The 17,218-nt window shown below is 42.0% G+C and overlaps 1 protein-coding gene across 2 annotated transcripts in view; it reads left to right on the forward strand.

Annotated features, from left to right (window-relative positions):
- Positions 1-665: 665 nt before the first annotated feature.
- Positions 666-17,218, forward strand: part of cps1 (carbamoyl-phosphate synthase 1, mitochondrial) — a 74,662-nt gene continuing 58,109 nt past the window's right edge. The window contains exons 1-14 of one of the 2 annotated variants that reach the window (XM_079519119.1): positions 666-1,026; positions 3,919-4,028; positions 4,501-4,645; positions 5,353-5,442; positions 6,968-7,024; positions 7,440-7,532; positions 8,557-8,646; positions 9,488-9,616; positions 10,434-10,540; positions 12,214-12,355; positions 13,061-13,138; positions 14,146-14,244; positions 15,309-15,404; positions 15,889-16,078. In XM_079519119.1, the coding sequence (XP_079375245.1) occupies positions 898-1,026; positions 3,919-4,028; positions 4,501-4,645; positions 5,353-5,442; positions 6,968-7,024; positions 7,440-7,532; positions 8,557-8,646; positions 9,488-9,616; positions 10,434-10,540; positions 12,214-12,355; positions 13,061-13,138; positions 14,146-14,244; positions 15,309-15,404; positions 15,889-16,078 (1,555 nt within the window). In that variant the 5' untranslated portion in view covers positions 666-897. Of the gene's footprint in view, positions 1,027-3,918; positions 4,042-4,500; positions 4,646-5,352; positions 5,443-6,967; positions 7,025-7,439; positions 7,533-8,556; positions 8,647-9,487; positions 9,617-10,433; positions 10,541-12,213; positions 12,356-13,060; positions 13,139-14,145; positions 14,245-15,308; positions 15,405-15,888; positions 16,079-17,218 lie in introns of both variants that reach the window. The other variant, XM_079519120.1, reaches the window with a different exon arrangement.

Raw genomic sequence — 17,218 nt, forward strand, 5'->3', positions numbered from 1 at the left:
AGACTGCTGAACCCAGCAGAGTGGCAGGCAGCAGTCACATCACAGCCTAGTCTTCTCTCCACTGAGAGCACACAGTCCTGCCACGGTCAGCAAATACACAGCCACCACCTCTAATCCCACTGCCATGGAGCCCCTCTCCATTGTCACACTGTCTGTCACTGCTCCTGCTTCAGGCTCTCACTCAGTCACAAAGGAAAAAGACCCTAATGAGCACTTCCCAAAAAAAAGTTTACTATAGAGGCTTAGGGAATATGCCATGTTTCAATTTCGTTTGACTACCTCCATGCTGCATGAGGTAAAAAGTAAACTTTTATAGCCTATGTTAGGTTATAGGCCTACCTCTTTCAGAGACTTTATTTGAAAACCACTTCATGGAACTTGGCCAATTATTGTTGCACCGGCATACCCATTTTGACACTTAAATAGGATAGTTTATTTATTATGACTTGCTATGACTTTATTGTTGACACATACATAAACCAATAAATACCCATTCGAATGTTTGTCCTAATAAAAACATGAATCAGTTATTTGACAAAAAGCTCCGGGGGGGCGACCACGGGGGCGAGCCCCCTATGGGCGAGCCAATCCAAAGCAGACGCACCACAAAACGATGACAAAAACAACTTCCAACCAGCCAGTCAACTCTCCCTTTTCCCCCCACGTCCATCTGATCAGTTGTATGTACACACACGTGGGGCAGCCCTGTACAGCTCCAACCTCCATTCATTAGTCAAAAAAACCAACCCCAAACAAGTACAGTTTATCCAGGAGTTACAACAGCAATTTGACGACTCGTTTGGCGGAAAGTAAACAAACAACGCCAGCTGCGCTTGTCGGGCAGCCAACCGCTGGCAAAAAAGACATTATTTATCAAAGTTCAACTCCAGGACTACTATGACCAAGATTCTTTCAGCTTGCAGCGTTGTCAGATCTGCGAGGCATGCATATCTCGTTGGCAGAAAACTGGGGAATGGTGCTGCGGCCGCCTGTTTCAGACCAACAGCAAAACTTTTCAGCATAAAGGTAACAGTGACAGTGCAATGCACGGTTGTCTTTGAAATGCTTTAATATGTAGAGACCCAAACAAACCACACCAATGATTCGCTAATCGCTAATATATGCAATAGTTGCATATGACATGTCCTTAAAACGGTTTTGTTGCACGGAGTTGCAAATTGTGCATGTTGTGGTTTGTGCCTTAGCTCAATGGTTTATTAATTAAAAATAAAACTTGTCTCCTAGGCTGTTGGGTACTCCAGTACACCACACAACCGCCGCGTGTTGTTACGTCAGTCGGTGGGGGGACACGGGAGTTGTTAAAGTTAAAAGGCAGCAGCTGAGCCAACAGCGTGGTGCTGCAGATGTGAAGTTCAGTGCATCATCATTGACTCATTGTGCCAAGTGCCATAGAGGCATAGACAATAAAATGAGGTTGAAGGGTACACTTTGGTCTGATAATGATGCACCATCCATGTTCAAAATGATATATTTTTAATAATATTATTACATTTAGGTAAAAAATAGCCAATTTAACTTTGAAGTGCTGCCCACTCATGTTCCTTTGATATGCATTCGGTCACAGGCCCCCATAACTCAGATAGTGTACAAATGGAACCACATGGACCTGTATAGGGGTCTATAATCTATTTGGTTCCATCCGTACACTCTATTTTTGCTACTAAATCTGCTACTCAAGTGTTTGCTTCTGGGTGTCCCTGGCACACAGAGTCCAATATTCAGCTATAGTTACAATTTACAATTTAGGCATTTAGCAGACGCTCTTAATCCGGAGCAATTTACATTAAGCAACAATTCATAAATTCTTGTCCTAACACAAACATTAAATGCCATTGACAACGAATGGAGAATTTACGTCATATGTGTCTGAGCAAATCGGCTATTTTGTGTTAACACAAACATTAAATGCCATTGACAATGGATGGAGAATTTACGTCATATGTAGACGAGCAAATCGGCTATTTTCGCCCAACACAAAGATTAAATTCCCATTGACAATGAATGGAGAATGTTATGTCATGATGATGAACGATGATAAGAGCGCCCCTCACTTCACACGGGTGTGATGTTTTTTAGAAGAGGGTCCGCAGCCAAATACATACATTATACATTTTGGGAGTCCATGACATGAAAAAGTTTGAGAACCACTGGCCTAGCTCACTTCTGCCATTCAGAAGTGACAGTACTGTGTTAATTAATTTGTTTGCATTCTTCTGCAACATATAGAGGGAAATTATGGGTAAAAACATAAATCTTTAACTAATTTGGCTGGGGACCCACTGGAACTCCCTCAAGGACCCTGGACTGGACCCCACATTGAGAACCACTGCCCTAAAATGTAATTCACCCAGGGGTCTCTCAATCCATCCCTGAAAGCTCATACTCATGCCACAGTGACAGATCCTCGTTTGCTATAATAATGTCATAATTCTTTCTGTTTCTGGCTGTCTCCCACACCTTTCCCCAATCGTCCTCCCAGGCACATCGTGCCAGGTACAGAATTATTTGTCTCAGCAGCATTCACAAACAATAGCTTTCCCTCTGAGCATGACATCTGAGGTAGGGCTGGGCGATATGACTTAATAATTCAATTCAAAACACTTATTTGTAATTTTGTATATCACCTTTCAAATGCTTCACAAGCAAGAAAGTGTAGCTTCACAATTAAAAGTCTCGCTAGCGCTACTAGTGGCTAGTCAGTCAATCCTGGTCAATCCGGTCAGATGATCTCAGGAAAGCTCTCTGAACCTTCCCTGAAACACCTGGGATCCACATGTCCCAGACTCTTCACTCTCATGGCTCCCAAACTGTGGTACAACAAACTCACCTTGTAGTTAGAACTTCAGACTCACTCTCAGTTTTCTGATCAAAGCATTTTGATCAAAGATCCGGGGAGGAGATAGAGTTGAACTGTTTTTCATATAATTCAAAATGGTGGGAGATCTAAAGGTCAGAGGTCAAAATGCACGAAAGTTGTTCGGTATGAGGAGACGCATATGTGTATCGAAGTTTTATTGCCGACGGTCAAACGGTTCATGATCTATGCTTTTTCAAAGTTTGCATTTACAATTGAGCGCTATAGTGCCACCCTTTGGCCAATGGTCGTGGGCTTCGCATCCTCACCATTTGGCATAGCCCTCTACCATATATTGCAAAAACCGACTGCACGGTTCATCCAGAACTGAGCTATTTTTGGTGGAAAAAAAATAAATGGAAGAAAAATCTGGACAAATACAGTAAGGGACCAAGAAGTCCTTTCGGGCTTGGTCCCTTAAATATATGGCATAGAAAGATATATATATATATATATATATATATATATATATATATATATAAAGGCTAAAGATGTGAGGCTTTAGCTGTTGTTTAAACATTTCAGTGTAATTGGCCTTCTTAACTTCCACAGGGAGTGTGTTATACACTTGCATAAATGCTCCGCCTCCTGATGAAGGCCAACTGTGGCTGAAACATCGTTTAAATAAACTGAACACTGAGAAGCAAAGCTGTGTGGACTTTCATCCCTTTAAATTACTTTTGGTTTAACCCTGGACTCAGGAGGCTATACCATTTGTTCAACATTTTGCCTCGATTGAGTCGATTACGATTACAATTGTTCTAATAATGAAACTAAATCAGCTAGGTAAGTAAAATACAAGGCTCAGTTAGTCAGACTAATCAATTTAGTTAATTATAGAAAAATCTATTGGAACTGCTTCATGATCATTTGTTTCTGTATAATGTCGGTTTCAATATATTTCCGATGAATTGTCCAGCACTAACCTCAGGTATTTGGCTATCCTGATTGGGATGGTATTTGGCTATCCTGACTGGGATGGTATTTGGCTGTCCTGACTGGGGGGGTATTCGGCTATCCTGACTGACTTTCTCCACTCCCAGGCCCAGACGGCCCACCTTGTCTTGGAGGATGGTACCCGGATGAAGGGCTTCTCCTTCGGGCATGAAGGCTCCACAGCCGGGGAGCTTGTCTTCAACACTGGCCTGGTGGGGTAAGAAGGACAGGTGCCTACCTACGTGTAACTACTAACTCATGGCTCTGTTCGCTTATATAATAAGAACTAAGTGACCCGTGCCGTGAAACATTATTTCACAGGTTCTGGATTTGTTCCCATTTACGCTAGTACAGCCGGGTTCCAGATACGGTTCTTCTCAGTGCTCAGTGCTAACCTGAGAACCCAGAACTCATAACTAGTGAAAATAGCAGATTTATAGTACAAGAATTGTGAGAGTGTAGATAAAAAAGGCTTTTAAAATAAATAAGTTGTCTCAATCAGGTGTCCAAAACTTACTTTCAGGATTCAAATACAAAAATAGCAAAAGTAGCCGCGTTTTGAGTGTCGCAGATCTGCTACTTTTGATACTTTTGTGTGACCCTGTAGTATGATGAAGTAGGCCGTTCATTTTTTTTGGATTAAAGAGGTTGCTGCCTGACTACAACAACGATATATTAATATGTTCCAGGTATCCCGAGGCTGTAACTGACCCCAGCTACAGGGGTCAGATCCTGACCCTGACCTACCCCATCGTGGGGAACTACGGCGTGCCCAACACCCAGGAGGTGGATGAGCTGGGCCTGAGGAAGCATGTGGAGTCAGACCGCATCCAGGTGAGGCATGCTAGGCTGTCTGGCAGCCATAGCTAATGATTAATACAAATAATTGCGATTAAAGATTGAATTGTGTTTTTTGCATTTATTTATTCCTGTTGGCCTTTTAGGCTTCGTAGACACAAATTGCACAGGGCAGATATGACAAATAACTTAAACAACATCACTAACATATATTTTTTTCCCCCAAAAATGTACAAAATAGCAGAAATAGTTGATTCCCCAGCTATTTTTGCTATTTTTGATTTAAAAAAATATATATATGGACATATTTTTTAACATGGAAACGATGTACAATTATGCAAAGATAATTGCGATTAGGCGGCCACGAGTGTTAGGCCCTGTGTCACCAAGTTGTTTTTTTCAGAGCATGTTTTGGAGTGGTGCTAAGCGCTCCAACGTGTGGCTTTGTGTGTTTATGCATTATTCCGCCCCCAATTCCCATTCAAGTCAAATTACTATGACGTCATGTGGGCCACTACATCATCATCAGACATCATGAAATAGTTGATAGTGGGTGCAGCAGATCAACTCATCAAAGGCACCGCTCACTTCACACTTGGGTGTGAGTTTAATTGCTTATTTATAATAATGGGAACGGCGCGTGTTTTGTAAACCACAGCAGCTAGGCATCACGCTGGGCATTTTGAAGCGCTTTAAGGGGAACATATTGTGATTTATTTTCTTTCTTTCTTTTTTTTTTTTAGGTGTCTGGTCTTCTGGTGCAAGACTACAGCAAGGAGTACAGCCACTGGAACTCGGTGAAGTCCCTGGGTCAGTGGCTCCAAGAGGAGAAGGTAGGGATCCAACATGGGAGAAGATGTCTGCAAAAGCATTAGATTAGAATAGATGAAAGTCTTTTGGTGCAGGGCTCAATAATGCAATAGTGAAGAAATAGCCAACATGAACATAGTACTACATACTTACTATGATGTAGGGCAGAGCGATTAAAGAATCATTCTAAAACGGTTAGTCCCAATACTTGATTATGATTGGCTGGTTTCTGATTAGGAGAACGAAATAGAGTCCGCAACACTGGTAAGGGAAAACTCGGCTCCACTGGTTTATTGATTCAACGTTTCGATCACTGGGATCACTGGGATCATTGGGATCTTCTTCAGTCTGAGAGGGTCGGAGACACTCCACTACGCGTCGTGTCTCACTACGCCTCTCAGCCATTATAAAATACCCGGTAACCTGAGACCTCTTGTGGCTTATTGCTTTACTACAGTATGTAACTTCCCTCATCTACCCCGGATTTTAACACAATTTCCTTCGCAAGTGCTGACATTATTGCCATTGAGCTAATAGAGCCTGCCTGCTTGCTCAGGGGAGGAATTTAATCTTGACCTTCATGTCGAAATTTGTGTTGGATCCTGTGATTAGGTGAGACATGATCTTTGGCACGATCTGAACGTCTCAATAGAAGAGCTGGGAGACCAAATACAACCACCCCAATTGTATAAGTTGTATTGTATTAACATACTCTACCACACAGATTGGACAAAATTACATTTTAAACCGATATTTAGAACCAATAATCGACTTGCTCAAGCTCATGTAGGTTAAAGCTGCTATAAGCAATAATATGTAAACATTTTAATGACCTTTTTTATTTTTTTTCCTTTTTGGTATTCAGACAGCCAGCAATGGGTAGAACGCTCCCAAAAAACATTTAGTCTCTGTGACACATCTAGGGGCCGCAATCTGCATAAAAAAACCCCCTTGAAGCTTTGTCACTGGTCGATTTGCCTGTCTGCTTCCTGATTGGTTAGTCATTGCGACCAGGTTTTTTTTCGACCAATGATAAAGCTTCTAGGAACATCTTTGAATGCAGATTGCGGCCCCTAGATGTGTCACAGAGACTACATATTTTTGGGGAGCGTTCTACCCATTGCTGGCTGTCTGAAAAAAAAAAGGTCATTACAATTTTGACATTATTGCTTATAGCAGCTTAAATTGATTAATTTAGAATCTGGTTTTTAAAAAATAGATTATTTAAATTTCTTATATCGAATAGATATAAGACTCGGACTAAATCGATTAGCCTGATTATTGATTAACCACTTAACCCTGTTGTTTAATTTGTTGTACAATGGTGGCGTACAAACGTAGTGAAAATAGCAGATCTACAAGCTCATGCAACGTGTCGTTTCATGATGAAATAATTCATTAAGTGGTGTGTCTGACAAAAGTTTGAAATAATTGTGGTATTGATTTGAAGTCATATCGCCCAGGCCTACTATGATGCTTGATTTCATATCAGAAATGATGCATATGACACAGTTCATTTTTATTGTGTAATCTTCCTTCCATTTCAAGGTTCCTGCACTTTTCGGGGTCGACACTAGAATGCTGACCAAGCTGATCAGAGACAGGGTAAATATACATTATAGTCAGTACTACTAGTGTGCATTAAATTAACTTTGTAATTAGTGATATCTGCTAAAATATAATGTATACAATATAAAGTAAGTCAATCACAGATTTCGTCTGCATCGGGTGGAAAGCTCATGTCCAAAACTGTTTGAAGGATTCAAATGATTTTTTTTTTGCAAAAGTAGCAGATGTACAACCTCATACTTTTCGAGCTTGTGGATCTGCTAATTTTGTGTGACGGGCGCTAATTCACCAAAAATGAACAAAAGAAAAACCACACAATGTTTAAATATGGAGATAAGAGGTTTCTGCTAGAGAGCAACAATATAATGCCTGAGCACTTGCTGACCAAAAGACTGATCAAAATTGTGTTGCTTCTGCTGACTTGAACGGCTGCTTCCTGTTCTACCACCAGGGTACAATGTTGGGGAAGATAGAGTTTGACGGACAGCCTGTGGAGATGTGTGACCCCAACCTTAAAAACCTAGTGGCCGAGGTGTCCACCAAGGTAAGGGCTGCTCAGTATTATTAACATATTAATAACAATTAATAATTTAATAATCAATAAACGATCCCTATACTGGGCATGTCATTTTAGATAAAGATTTTCTCCAAAACGGAATGTAAACTGATTTTTTTTGTGACACATTTTTTCAATTAGGGAAAAACAGCGTTTCTTGATTATTATATTAATCTAAAAGGTAATCGAGAGAATAATCGCTAAGATTATTGATAGTTGCAGGCCTGATGTACAACACTAAACACTTCTTAGTTCTGTCTTGATTTATTTATTTAACTTTTAAAGTGAAGGCCCATTAAGATTTAAATCTGTTTTTCAAGGGAGCCCTGGCCAAGAAAGCAATCAAGCAGACAAAAACACCTGAAGTGCACTTTTAAAGTCATCCAAAGCTCCAGTTTAATGTGATTCCATGACCATGGAACATAACGACTAAAAGCCATCTTTTACTTTCTGTGGACGGATGAGGGACGATGATGAAACCCAAACAAACCACATCTTTCCCCAATACAGCTAGTTACTGAATGCTGAATTCTCTCATGGACTTAACTTTACTGTCCGTGTGGAGCTACAGTACGCAGCCTGCTGTATTTTTAGTTACCACCATATGTGGACCAACATTGTTGTGTTGATACTCTCCATGTCACTTCTACCCCGGATTTGAACCCGGTTTCCTGCGCAAGTGCCGACATATTTACCATTGATCCAATGTAGCCTGCTTGCTTGCTCAGGTCAAAATTTGTGTCAGATCATGTCTAGGTGAGACATGACCTTTGAGTTGACACAATCTAAATGTCTCAATTAGAAGAGCAGGGACACAAAATTCAACCACCCCAATTATATATGTTATATTGTAAGTATAAGTGAGTGGTGCAACTATACATTTTTGTATTGTTATAGTTACTGTGCTCTGTACTGTATTGTAGTGTACTGTGCTCTGTACTGTACTTTGATTATTTTTGAAAACATCTTTGAGAAATGAATGAGTTACCTTATCTCCATCGTCCCCATGTAGGAAACCAAAGTGTTTGGAAAAGGCAACCCTATCAAAGTGGTGGCTGTGGACTGCGGCATCAAACACAACATCATCCGGCTGCTGGTGAAGGTAAAGGAAGAGAAGGCAAAAAACAAAAAAAAGTTTACAAAACAACAGTGGTGGTGGAAAGTACTGTACTTGGTACAAGTACAATTTTGAGGTATTTGTATTTTTGAATTTTCCAATTTCCAGTACTACTACTCTACATCGCAGAGGCAAATAATGTACTTTTACTCCACTACAATTATAAGAAAACTTTAGTTACTTTGTAGATTTAGATTATTATTACAAAACATTAGCCCTGTATACAGCCAGGCAGCCAGAATCACCTTTCTAGCTGTCACCTGACCTCACACGGCCCACTGGGCCCACCCACCTTGAACAACAGCCAATCTCACACATTGTTGCTGCTTTACACAATTGCACTTTCCAGCTGCATTCTCACCAAGACACCAACAATAAAACACTCCTTTTGACTCATTTTTAATAGATAATAACAAATTATTATTATTTTTTTTTTTTGGAGGTCCCATATGGTAGATCCCTGCGTGGACCACTAGCCTGGAAACCAGATGAATCTGCAAACAAAATAAATAAATAGAAACAATTCCCCTCTGCAGATTAGTCTGACTCTGACCACGCTTGGTTGTGATTGGATTTTGCTGCCCCAGAAGTCGTGGGCCACCAATCACAATGGCTAGAGTGTCCGCCCCGAGACTGGGAGGTTGGTGTTCAATCCCCGGCCTGGTCATACCAAAGATGATTAAAAATGGGACCCAATGCCTCCCTGATTGGCACTCAGCATCCATGGTTGGATTCATAGACCGTAAAAACGAAAGGACAGCATCAGAACATAAATGCAGCCTTTTTTGCAGCGATTTCAAAATCGCCATCTTTCTATTCTTTGTAGCGGGGTGCAGAGGTACACCTGGTGCCGTGGGATCAGGACCTGCTCAGTCTGGACTACGATGGACTGTTCATCTCCAACGGACCAGGAAACCCTGCTCTGGCTCAAACTCTGATCGACAACGTCCGCAAGGTACTGGAACACAACCGAACAATATAATTATAAACCCTGTACTGTATACAAGGTACTGGAACACACCCAAACAATATAAACCCTGTACTGTATACAAGGAACTGGAACACACCCAAACCATACACATTCTGATCCACAAAGCATTGTCGAGCTTGTAGTGTATTTTCACTATTTTTGAAATAAGAGGTCAGTTCACAACGCATCTTTTGTAAGTTGAGGTCCCGGGGCTGACACCAAATGTATCTTTTGCATCTTGACCTGAAAAGTTGGAGAACCCCTGCCCCAGGGGTCTGTACTTGGTCCCCTTCTTCTTTCCCTCTAGTCTACACCAAATCCCCTCTGTGGAAAATATCTGATCTACTAGCTTGTGTTGAAAGCTTGTAGAGCTTGTAGACCCCCCGTAAAATGTAATATTTGAACTGGGGACCCCCCCCCACCCTGACTGGGGACCCCCGTCACCCCCCACCCTGACAAGCACTCGCAATTGAATTGAGACATTACATTTTGTTTGACTCTAGAAAAATATTGTGAAAATAGGTCCGCTTAAAAAAAAGAAGAGAAAAAAAAAAATCTTTCTTATATTATTTGGCCAATGTTAGACCAGTTTTTATAGTATAGTTTAAGTTTGTTGTTGGACATTAAATATGTCTTAAAAGTCCTTAAATTGTCACCTTACTGTCATTTGGAGACCCCTGAAAATCACGTGGGGACCCGCCTGGGGGTCCAGACCCACGGTTGAAAACCACTACCCTACCCAACGTGTGTGTGCGCGTGCGTGCGTTTGTGCACGTGTGTGCGTGTGTGTGCTGGTGTGTAGGTGCTCGAGAGTGACCGTCCCCAGCCTGTGTTCGGCATCTGTATGGGAAACCAGATCACTGCTCTGGCTGCAGGAGCCAAGTCCTACAAACTGCCCATGGGCAACAGGTACGTTTTATTGCTTTAAATTCTTATCTTTTATCGTTTTTGAGTGGTACAACCACTCCCTTACGGAGCTATGTGGGTGGCTGGGTGGCTGGGTGGGTGCGTCTGAGCATGAAAACAGCATGGTTGTTTTTCACCACCTGTGCGCAACCTAACACACACAAACACACATGCACATATTAACTGTATATATGCCCCCCGGGGACCCCTACATGGAGTTGCACCACTCACTTCACACAGGTGTGATATTTTCCTAATAAAGTTGTCCTTTTAGATGTTCTCTCCCCTGGCCCCTACACATGTAAAGCGTCTTAGAGTACTCACGCTATATAAATCACAGATATTAATGAGCATCACGCCTGTCACAGACATGCGCAGAGCAAGTTCAGTCAGGAAACCTCAGTTTCCTGACTGCAGTTGCTGCCGGCCCTTTAATTGGGCTGCCTCAACATCACGTTCACATGATTCACTTCATCCAATCATTCCATCTTCATACCGGCTATTTAAACTGGAAGTTCGCACTGCTCAATCTGCTTACTTGCTGCTGCACACACTGCTACTGCTGTGCTGATGTTTGCCTAAACTTTTGCTGCTCACCCTCCTCCACCCCAGCTACCACCTGTCGTTTTGGATCTGTTGTTTAGGTACGGGGGATTCGGAGTCCCTATGTTTGGGACTGATGCGCTTGATCTGAGTACCTAAAAAGCAGATCCAATTCATCGCCAAACCATAATAAATATATTGCTCATTTTATATTCAATACATATATATTCCATCCATTCTTGAGTTGTCCTGACTAAATTATTATTATTCAGCCCTCCCTCCCTCCCTCCCTCAAACCAGCCTGGTAATATAAAGACTGCTTAGACACCCAAGTGTTAACAGACATCATATTGTGTCTGTTGGGTGGAAACCTCATGTGTCCAAACCTGTTACTTTTCAGGATTCACATTTAAAAAATAGCAAAAGTAGCAAGCTCAAATGAATCGAGTCGAATCCCTCCCCAGTGGGCAGAACTATGGATGGGACGATTCACTTCCCAATTTGATACGATACCTGGGTGACGATTCTATATTTATATTGCGATTCTTCTTAAGTATATGGAAATTCTACGATAATTACGATTCAATTGCCCCCCCTCCCACGGACACACACACTCTCCAACAGTTCTTTTTACACTACATTTAATTTATGAACAATTTAATCATTGGGAAATAAGGACAGTATATCATGAGTCATATTTCAGTCATATTTCCCAAAACAATGCAGCCATATCATTGGAGACATGTCAGTCTTTGTGAGATCAGCAATATATGCAGTGCCAGTGGTACAACATGCCACATTTAAATTACTTGTGTGTCGCCATCTGCTGGCTGAAAGCGGTAACTTGTTTCACATCAGAGAATACACACACACACACACACACACACACACACACACACACACACACACACACACACACACACACACACACACACACACACACACACACACACACACACACACACACACAGTTTTGTTAATTCTTGTCATTAAAAATAATACTTAAAGGGAAACTTCACCCTTTTTGCTACAAAATAGATGTTAATGATGTTTGGGTGAAATGTCCCTTTTAATTGAATCGATTAAATCACATAATAAAGTGTGTGTGTGTGTGTGTGTATATCGCCCCCCAGAGGTCAGAACCAGCCGGTGCTGAACGTGATGACGGGCCAGGCATTCATCACGGCGCAGAACCACGGCTATGGCATCGACAGCTCGTCTCTGCCGCCGGGCTGGAGCCCGCTGTTCGTCAACGCCAACGACGGCACCAATGAGGTTAGTTCTCAAAGGGGACCAAAAGTAGTTACTATGGTGTCACAATTGTTTTTTTTACCACGTTAACCCTAAGATTTTGTAAACATTTTAACATTACTCTTGTATGGGGGTCCAAGCCACAAAATGTTTCCAGATGGTTGTCTAATGTCTGGCCAAACACACAAACACACCGTGGCCAAACACCGTGGCCCCCCCAGGGGGTGGGGCGGTGGGCGCTATGAGACTCATCAAGTGCCATAGCTGGGCGTTATGATTTAATGGATTAAATAAACCTGGGCGTTCGGGGTGTTATTTTATACTTTGTTGTACAACAATATTGTTGCACAAAAACAGCCGATCTACAAGGTCACAGTGCTGAGCTTTGTAGATTTACATTTTTGTTTGTATTCGATTAAATCAATTAGTCTAAATTAAATCAATTTATATCTGGTGTAACTTATACGTCTTTATACCATTCAATCTGGGAGCTACCTCTGTGTTTCATTAGTTGTTGTTATACATGTAGCAACATATTTTTATTTTATTTAAATTTTTAATAAGAATTGGAAGGTTTTCAGAAATCTTAGGTTAGGTTTTAGAAGGCTTTTCTGTTCTATCTGTTGCAAGTGCAACCCTAATGGAAATTACCTGATGAAAGACACAAAATAACTTTTCCAATAGCATTGTGTTTTTCTTTTCTTATTGGTTTTCTTTGTGTTGTTGCAGGGCATAATGCACACCAGTAAGCCAATCTTCACTGCCCAGTTCCACCCCGAGGCTAAAGGAGGTCCCACAGACACAGAGGTGAAGTAGTGAACTTCTTCAGACCGCTCCCACACATCCAACTATCTGTCAGCATCAAGCCCTTCTTCTAAGATACGTGTTGATCTTTAAGGGCTTGATAATAGAAACCTGTTATCTCCATGTTTTTACTTTTTGCGTTTTTTTCGTAAATGAACGCCTTACTTGATCATAAAAGTAGCAAGCTCAAAACGCTGCACGGGGTGTCGTGTTTTGAGCTTGTCAATCAGCTACTTTTGAATTTGAATCCTGAAAAGTAACAATTTTGGACGTATGATGTTTCCACCCACCATAGACATGTACTTTGTTGTGCACCGAGAGCAGAACTCAAGCACACAACGTTTTGTGAGCTTGAAGATCTGTCTAATTTAGCTTGTAGAATTCTTCCCAATGCACAAGAGAATAGTTGTACAGAATATAACCTCTTATCACGGATAACTTTCTTAAAATCTCTCTAGGCAGTGTGAACTCAGTGTTGTTTTTTTTCATTGGATTGAAATAAAAACAAAATGCTGGTAACCCTTGCTATATATTCCATATATGCATTAGACAATGCATTAGAAACATCCTTGCAGTATGATGCATTATAATCCGCTTCTAACACTATAAGACCTGCACCCTACTCGGTGCAATGGTGCAACTCAGGAATGCGTCATCTTCTTTTTTAAGTGGTGCAACCACTTCCTTAAGTGACTATGTGTGTGGGTGGGTGGCTGGGTGTGTCTGAGCACGAAAACAGCATGGTTGTTTTTCACCACCTGTGCGCAAACTTTTCTTTTATATGTGTCGCTGTTGGCCAGAATCTCCATATATACATAACTTTTAGGTTTTTTTACTCTTTTCATAAATGAATGCCTTACTTGATCATACTACAGTGTCACACAAAAGCATCGAGCTAGAGCTTGTAGCTTGTAGAACCACAAGCTCACGCTGCAAGCTTGTACATCTGCTATTTTTGAAACCTTGTGAAAAATATTGAAAATGCTTGAAAATGTTTTTGTCTCCCGCAGTTCCTCTTTGATGCCTTCCTGTCCCTGATCCGAAACGGCAAGGATGCCAACATAGAATCAGTGATGCCCAAGAAGCCAGACGTTCCTCCCAGAGCTAAGGTGGGTCACAGCATCACAGCTCAGTAGTGTGCTCCGTTCACCCACCCATACTAGGGATACATTTTATTTTGCTCCCAATCCGATACCGATTTTGCCTGATATTATATTTTAATAGCAAACTTATGCCATACCACAATATAATATTTATACTAGGGATGTCCCGGTGACGTTTTTTTTGCTCCCGATCCGATTCTGATGTTTTGAAAATGACGTGATCAGCCCTGATTTAACGTGATCGGATCGGGACAACCTTACTGTGTACAGCATGACCACACTCCAATAATTGTCTCCACCAGGCTGAAGGCATGGGGAGAGAGTATGTTTTGCACTCCGTCCGTGTGTGTCCGTGTGTCCGTCCGCCTGTCTGTGTACAGCTAATCTCCGGCTAGTCTCAGACTTTCCTACTAGGCTAGGGAATATATCCTACCCTTTTCACATTGGCCTGTTATAGCGCTACCAACAGGTGGATTTTTGCAAAACACATTTTTGGAACAAAATGCCTCAAATCATGAACGCAGCGTGCAATTTACGTGAAATCTTTCACAGACTTTCCTACTAGGCTGAGGAATATATCCCACCCATTTCACATTGGCCTGTTATGGCACCACCAACAGGTGGATTTTTGCAAAACACATTTTTGGAACAAAATGCCCCAAATCATCCAATTGCCATCCAAGGTGTAAGAAGAAATAGCACCCTTTTCACATTGGCCTATTATAGCGCCACCAGGAGGCGCACAACCTGACCTGCCCTGGTGGAGACCTGTGATCCGAGGGGCACTTTATCTAGTCCTCTACTATTATGACACAAAATGTTGGCCGAAAACTAAATAAAAAATAAGCTATGATGACTTAAACTAAGGCTAAATGACGATGTCATCAACAAAGAAAAACTAGACTAAAATTTGAAAGGGATCCAGTAGAACTAAAAGACAAGTCATTTTATGTTTGGTTCTGCTCGGTTGTTGCACTCTGAAAGTGTGCGTGTGCGTGTGCGTGTGTGCGTGTGTGTGTGTGTGTGTGTGTGTCTGTGTGTGTGTGTGCGCACGCCTGCCTGGGGTGTAGGTGTCTAAGGTGCTGGTGCTGGGGTCTGGAGGTCTGTCCATTGGCCAGGCTGGGGAGTTTGACTACTCTGGATCTCAGGCTGTCAAAGCCCTGAAGGTGAGCGGGAAAAGAAGGTCTCTCTGCAATACCTTAACAGATGATACGTCATTATATCCTCTAGTTTCAATGTGCAGATTATTGTTTTGATATTATATTGCATGGGTCTCCAACAGGGAGTCCGGGATCTACTACAGGGGAGCCTCCTTTCTTTTTATTTTTTTCATTTTTTTTTTACGTTAACCACTTGAACCCTAGCATTTCGACTTTATTACTCGCTGCGACTCACACTCTTGTGAACTGAGCGGTGCAGGCTGCTCAGAAACACCGTTGACTGGCTGCAGTTAGTTATAGTGCTCAGGGTGAACGGACCTTTTAGGCTGTTCAACAGTGCCACTTTAGGTCACCGAGCGGTATTGCAGCTGTTCGTACTCTAAACAGACAGACAGACACGGCCAGTCAAATTTGGAGTGGTTAGGCACTGCTCAAAATCACAAAAAGTTAGACTATGGAAATAAGATATTTCTGCCCAAACGTGTTGCAGGAGGAGAACGTGCAGACGGTCTTGATGAACCCCAACATCGCCTCGGTGCAGACCAACGAGGTGGGCACCAAGCAGGCCGACTCCGTCTACTTCCTGCCCGTCACGCCGCAGTTCGTCACCGAGGTCATCAAGACGGAGCGTCCGGACGGCATCCTGCTCTCCATGGGGGGGCAGACGGCACTCAACTGTGGTGAGGAGGACGGGGTTTCACCCGTTTCTGTGTCGAGAGGATGTGGGGTTTGTCTTTTCAACTCTGTGACCATGAGTTTGTTTTTACCAACATGTTTTTACGAACATGTTCTCACCCCCCAACTTGTCACATGGGGCAGTGGATCTTTTTTCATGGCAATTAATGTATGTGGCCACGGACCTCCATCAGAAAGGATTTTAGGACCGCAACGCTGGCCTAGTGGTCCAGGCATATGGATTCAAGTTCTCAGTTGGATTTGGATTCCACAGAAGCCAGCATGCATGTCTTTTATGGAAGTATGTTGCACAGCGATAACAGCCACTCTACAAGCATTGAGAGCTTGTAGTTTGGCTATTTTGGTTATTATTTTAAGATTAGAGCATTTAAAGTGGTCAAACTAGCAATATATTCAGATGCATCTTCCATAAAACCCTAATGGTTGGCAGTATGTACGTAGAAATGTTTGTTACAAACACAGTAGCCCCAATTGAAATCTGATGTTTTGCCATGCAAACTTTTAATGATATTAATAATACATCCAATTTATATAGCACTTTTCTTGGTACTCAAAGTCGCTTGAACTGAACAAATAAAAGAAACAACTTTATTGAGAGAATATCTAGTTAAACGGCTAAAAACTACAAAGAAAAACATTAAAATTAAAAGACAGAAAGGGGGATTTGAATTAAGTTGGGAAAGCAGGTCTTTTGTAATGTATTCTGTGTTTGACTGGCAGCCAGCAGCTTTTGACTGAACTTTGAAATTTCAGCAGCGGGAGGGCTACAAGAAGTTGTTGCAGCCCTATCTTCCAGTATTGTACTTTTTTTTTTAAACTGTCGTGTGGTATTTGAGTCTGGAGATGCTGTGTATGGATCTTGTTTCCCGGGGGGGGCGGGTTCAAACATTTTCTCTTTGACGCAATTGGTCAGAGCTACTGTCAGTCAAAGGTCTCAAGCATTGAACGTCACTGTACCAAAGTCCGCCCATATTGCATACCGTGTCCCGATTGGCCACACCAGTTCTCTGGTGTAGGAAATGGGCGTACAATTGAGCCTCTCCAGACCGTAATCCGCCGGCAGGCAATTTCTTTTTTGCCAACGGCTGATTCGGTCTGGCTTATTAGCCAGGCTAGGGTAGTAG

The sequence above is a fragment of the Electrona antarctica genome (genome assembly GCF_951216825.1).
Source record: "Electrona antarctica genome assembly, chromosome: 13".
Lineage (NCBI taxonomy): Eukaryota > Metazoa > Chordata > Actinopteri > Myctophiformes > Myctophidae > Electrona > Electrona antarctica.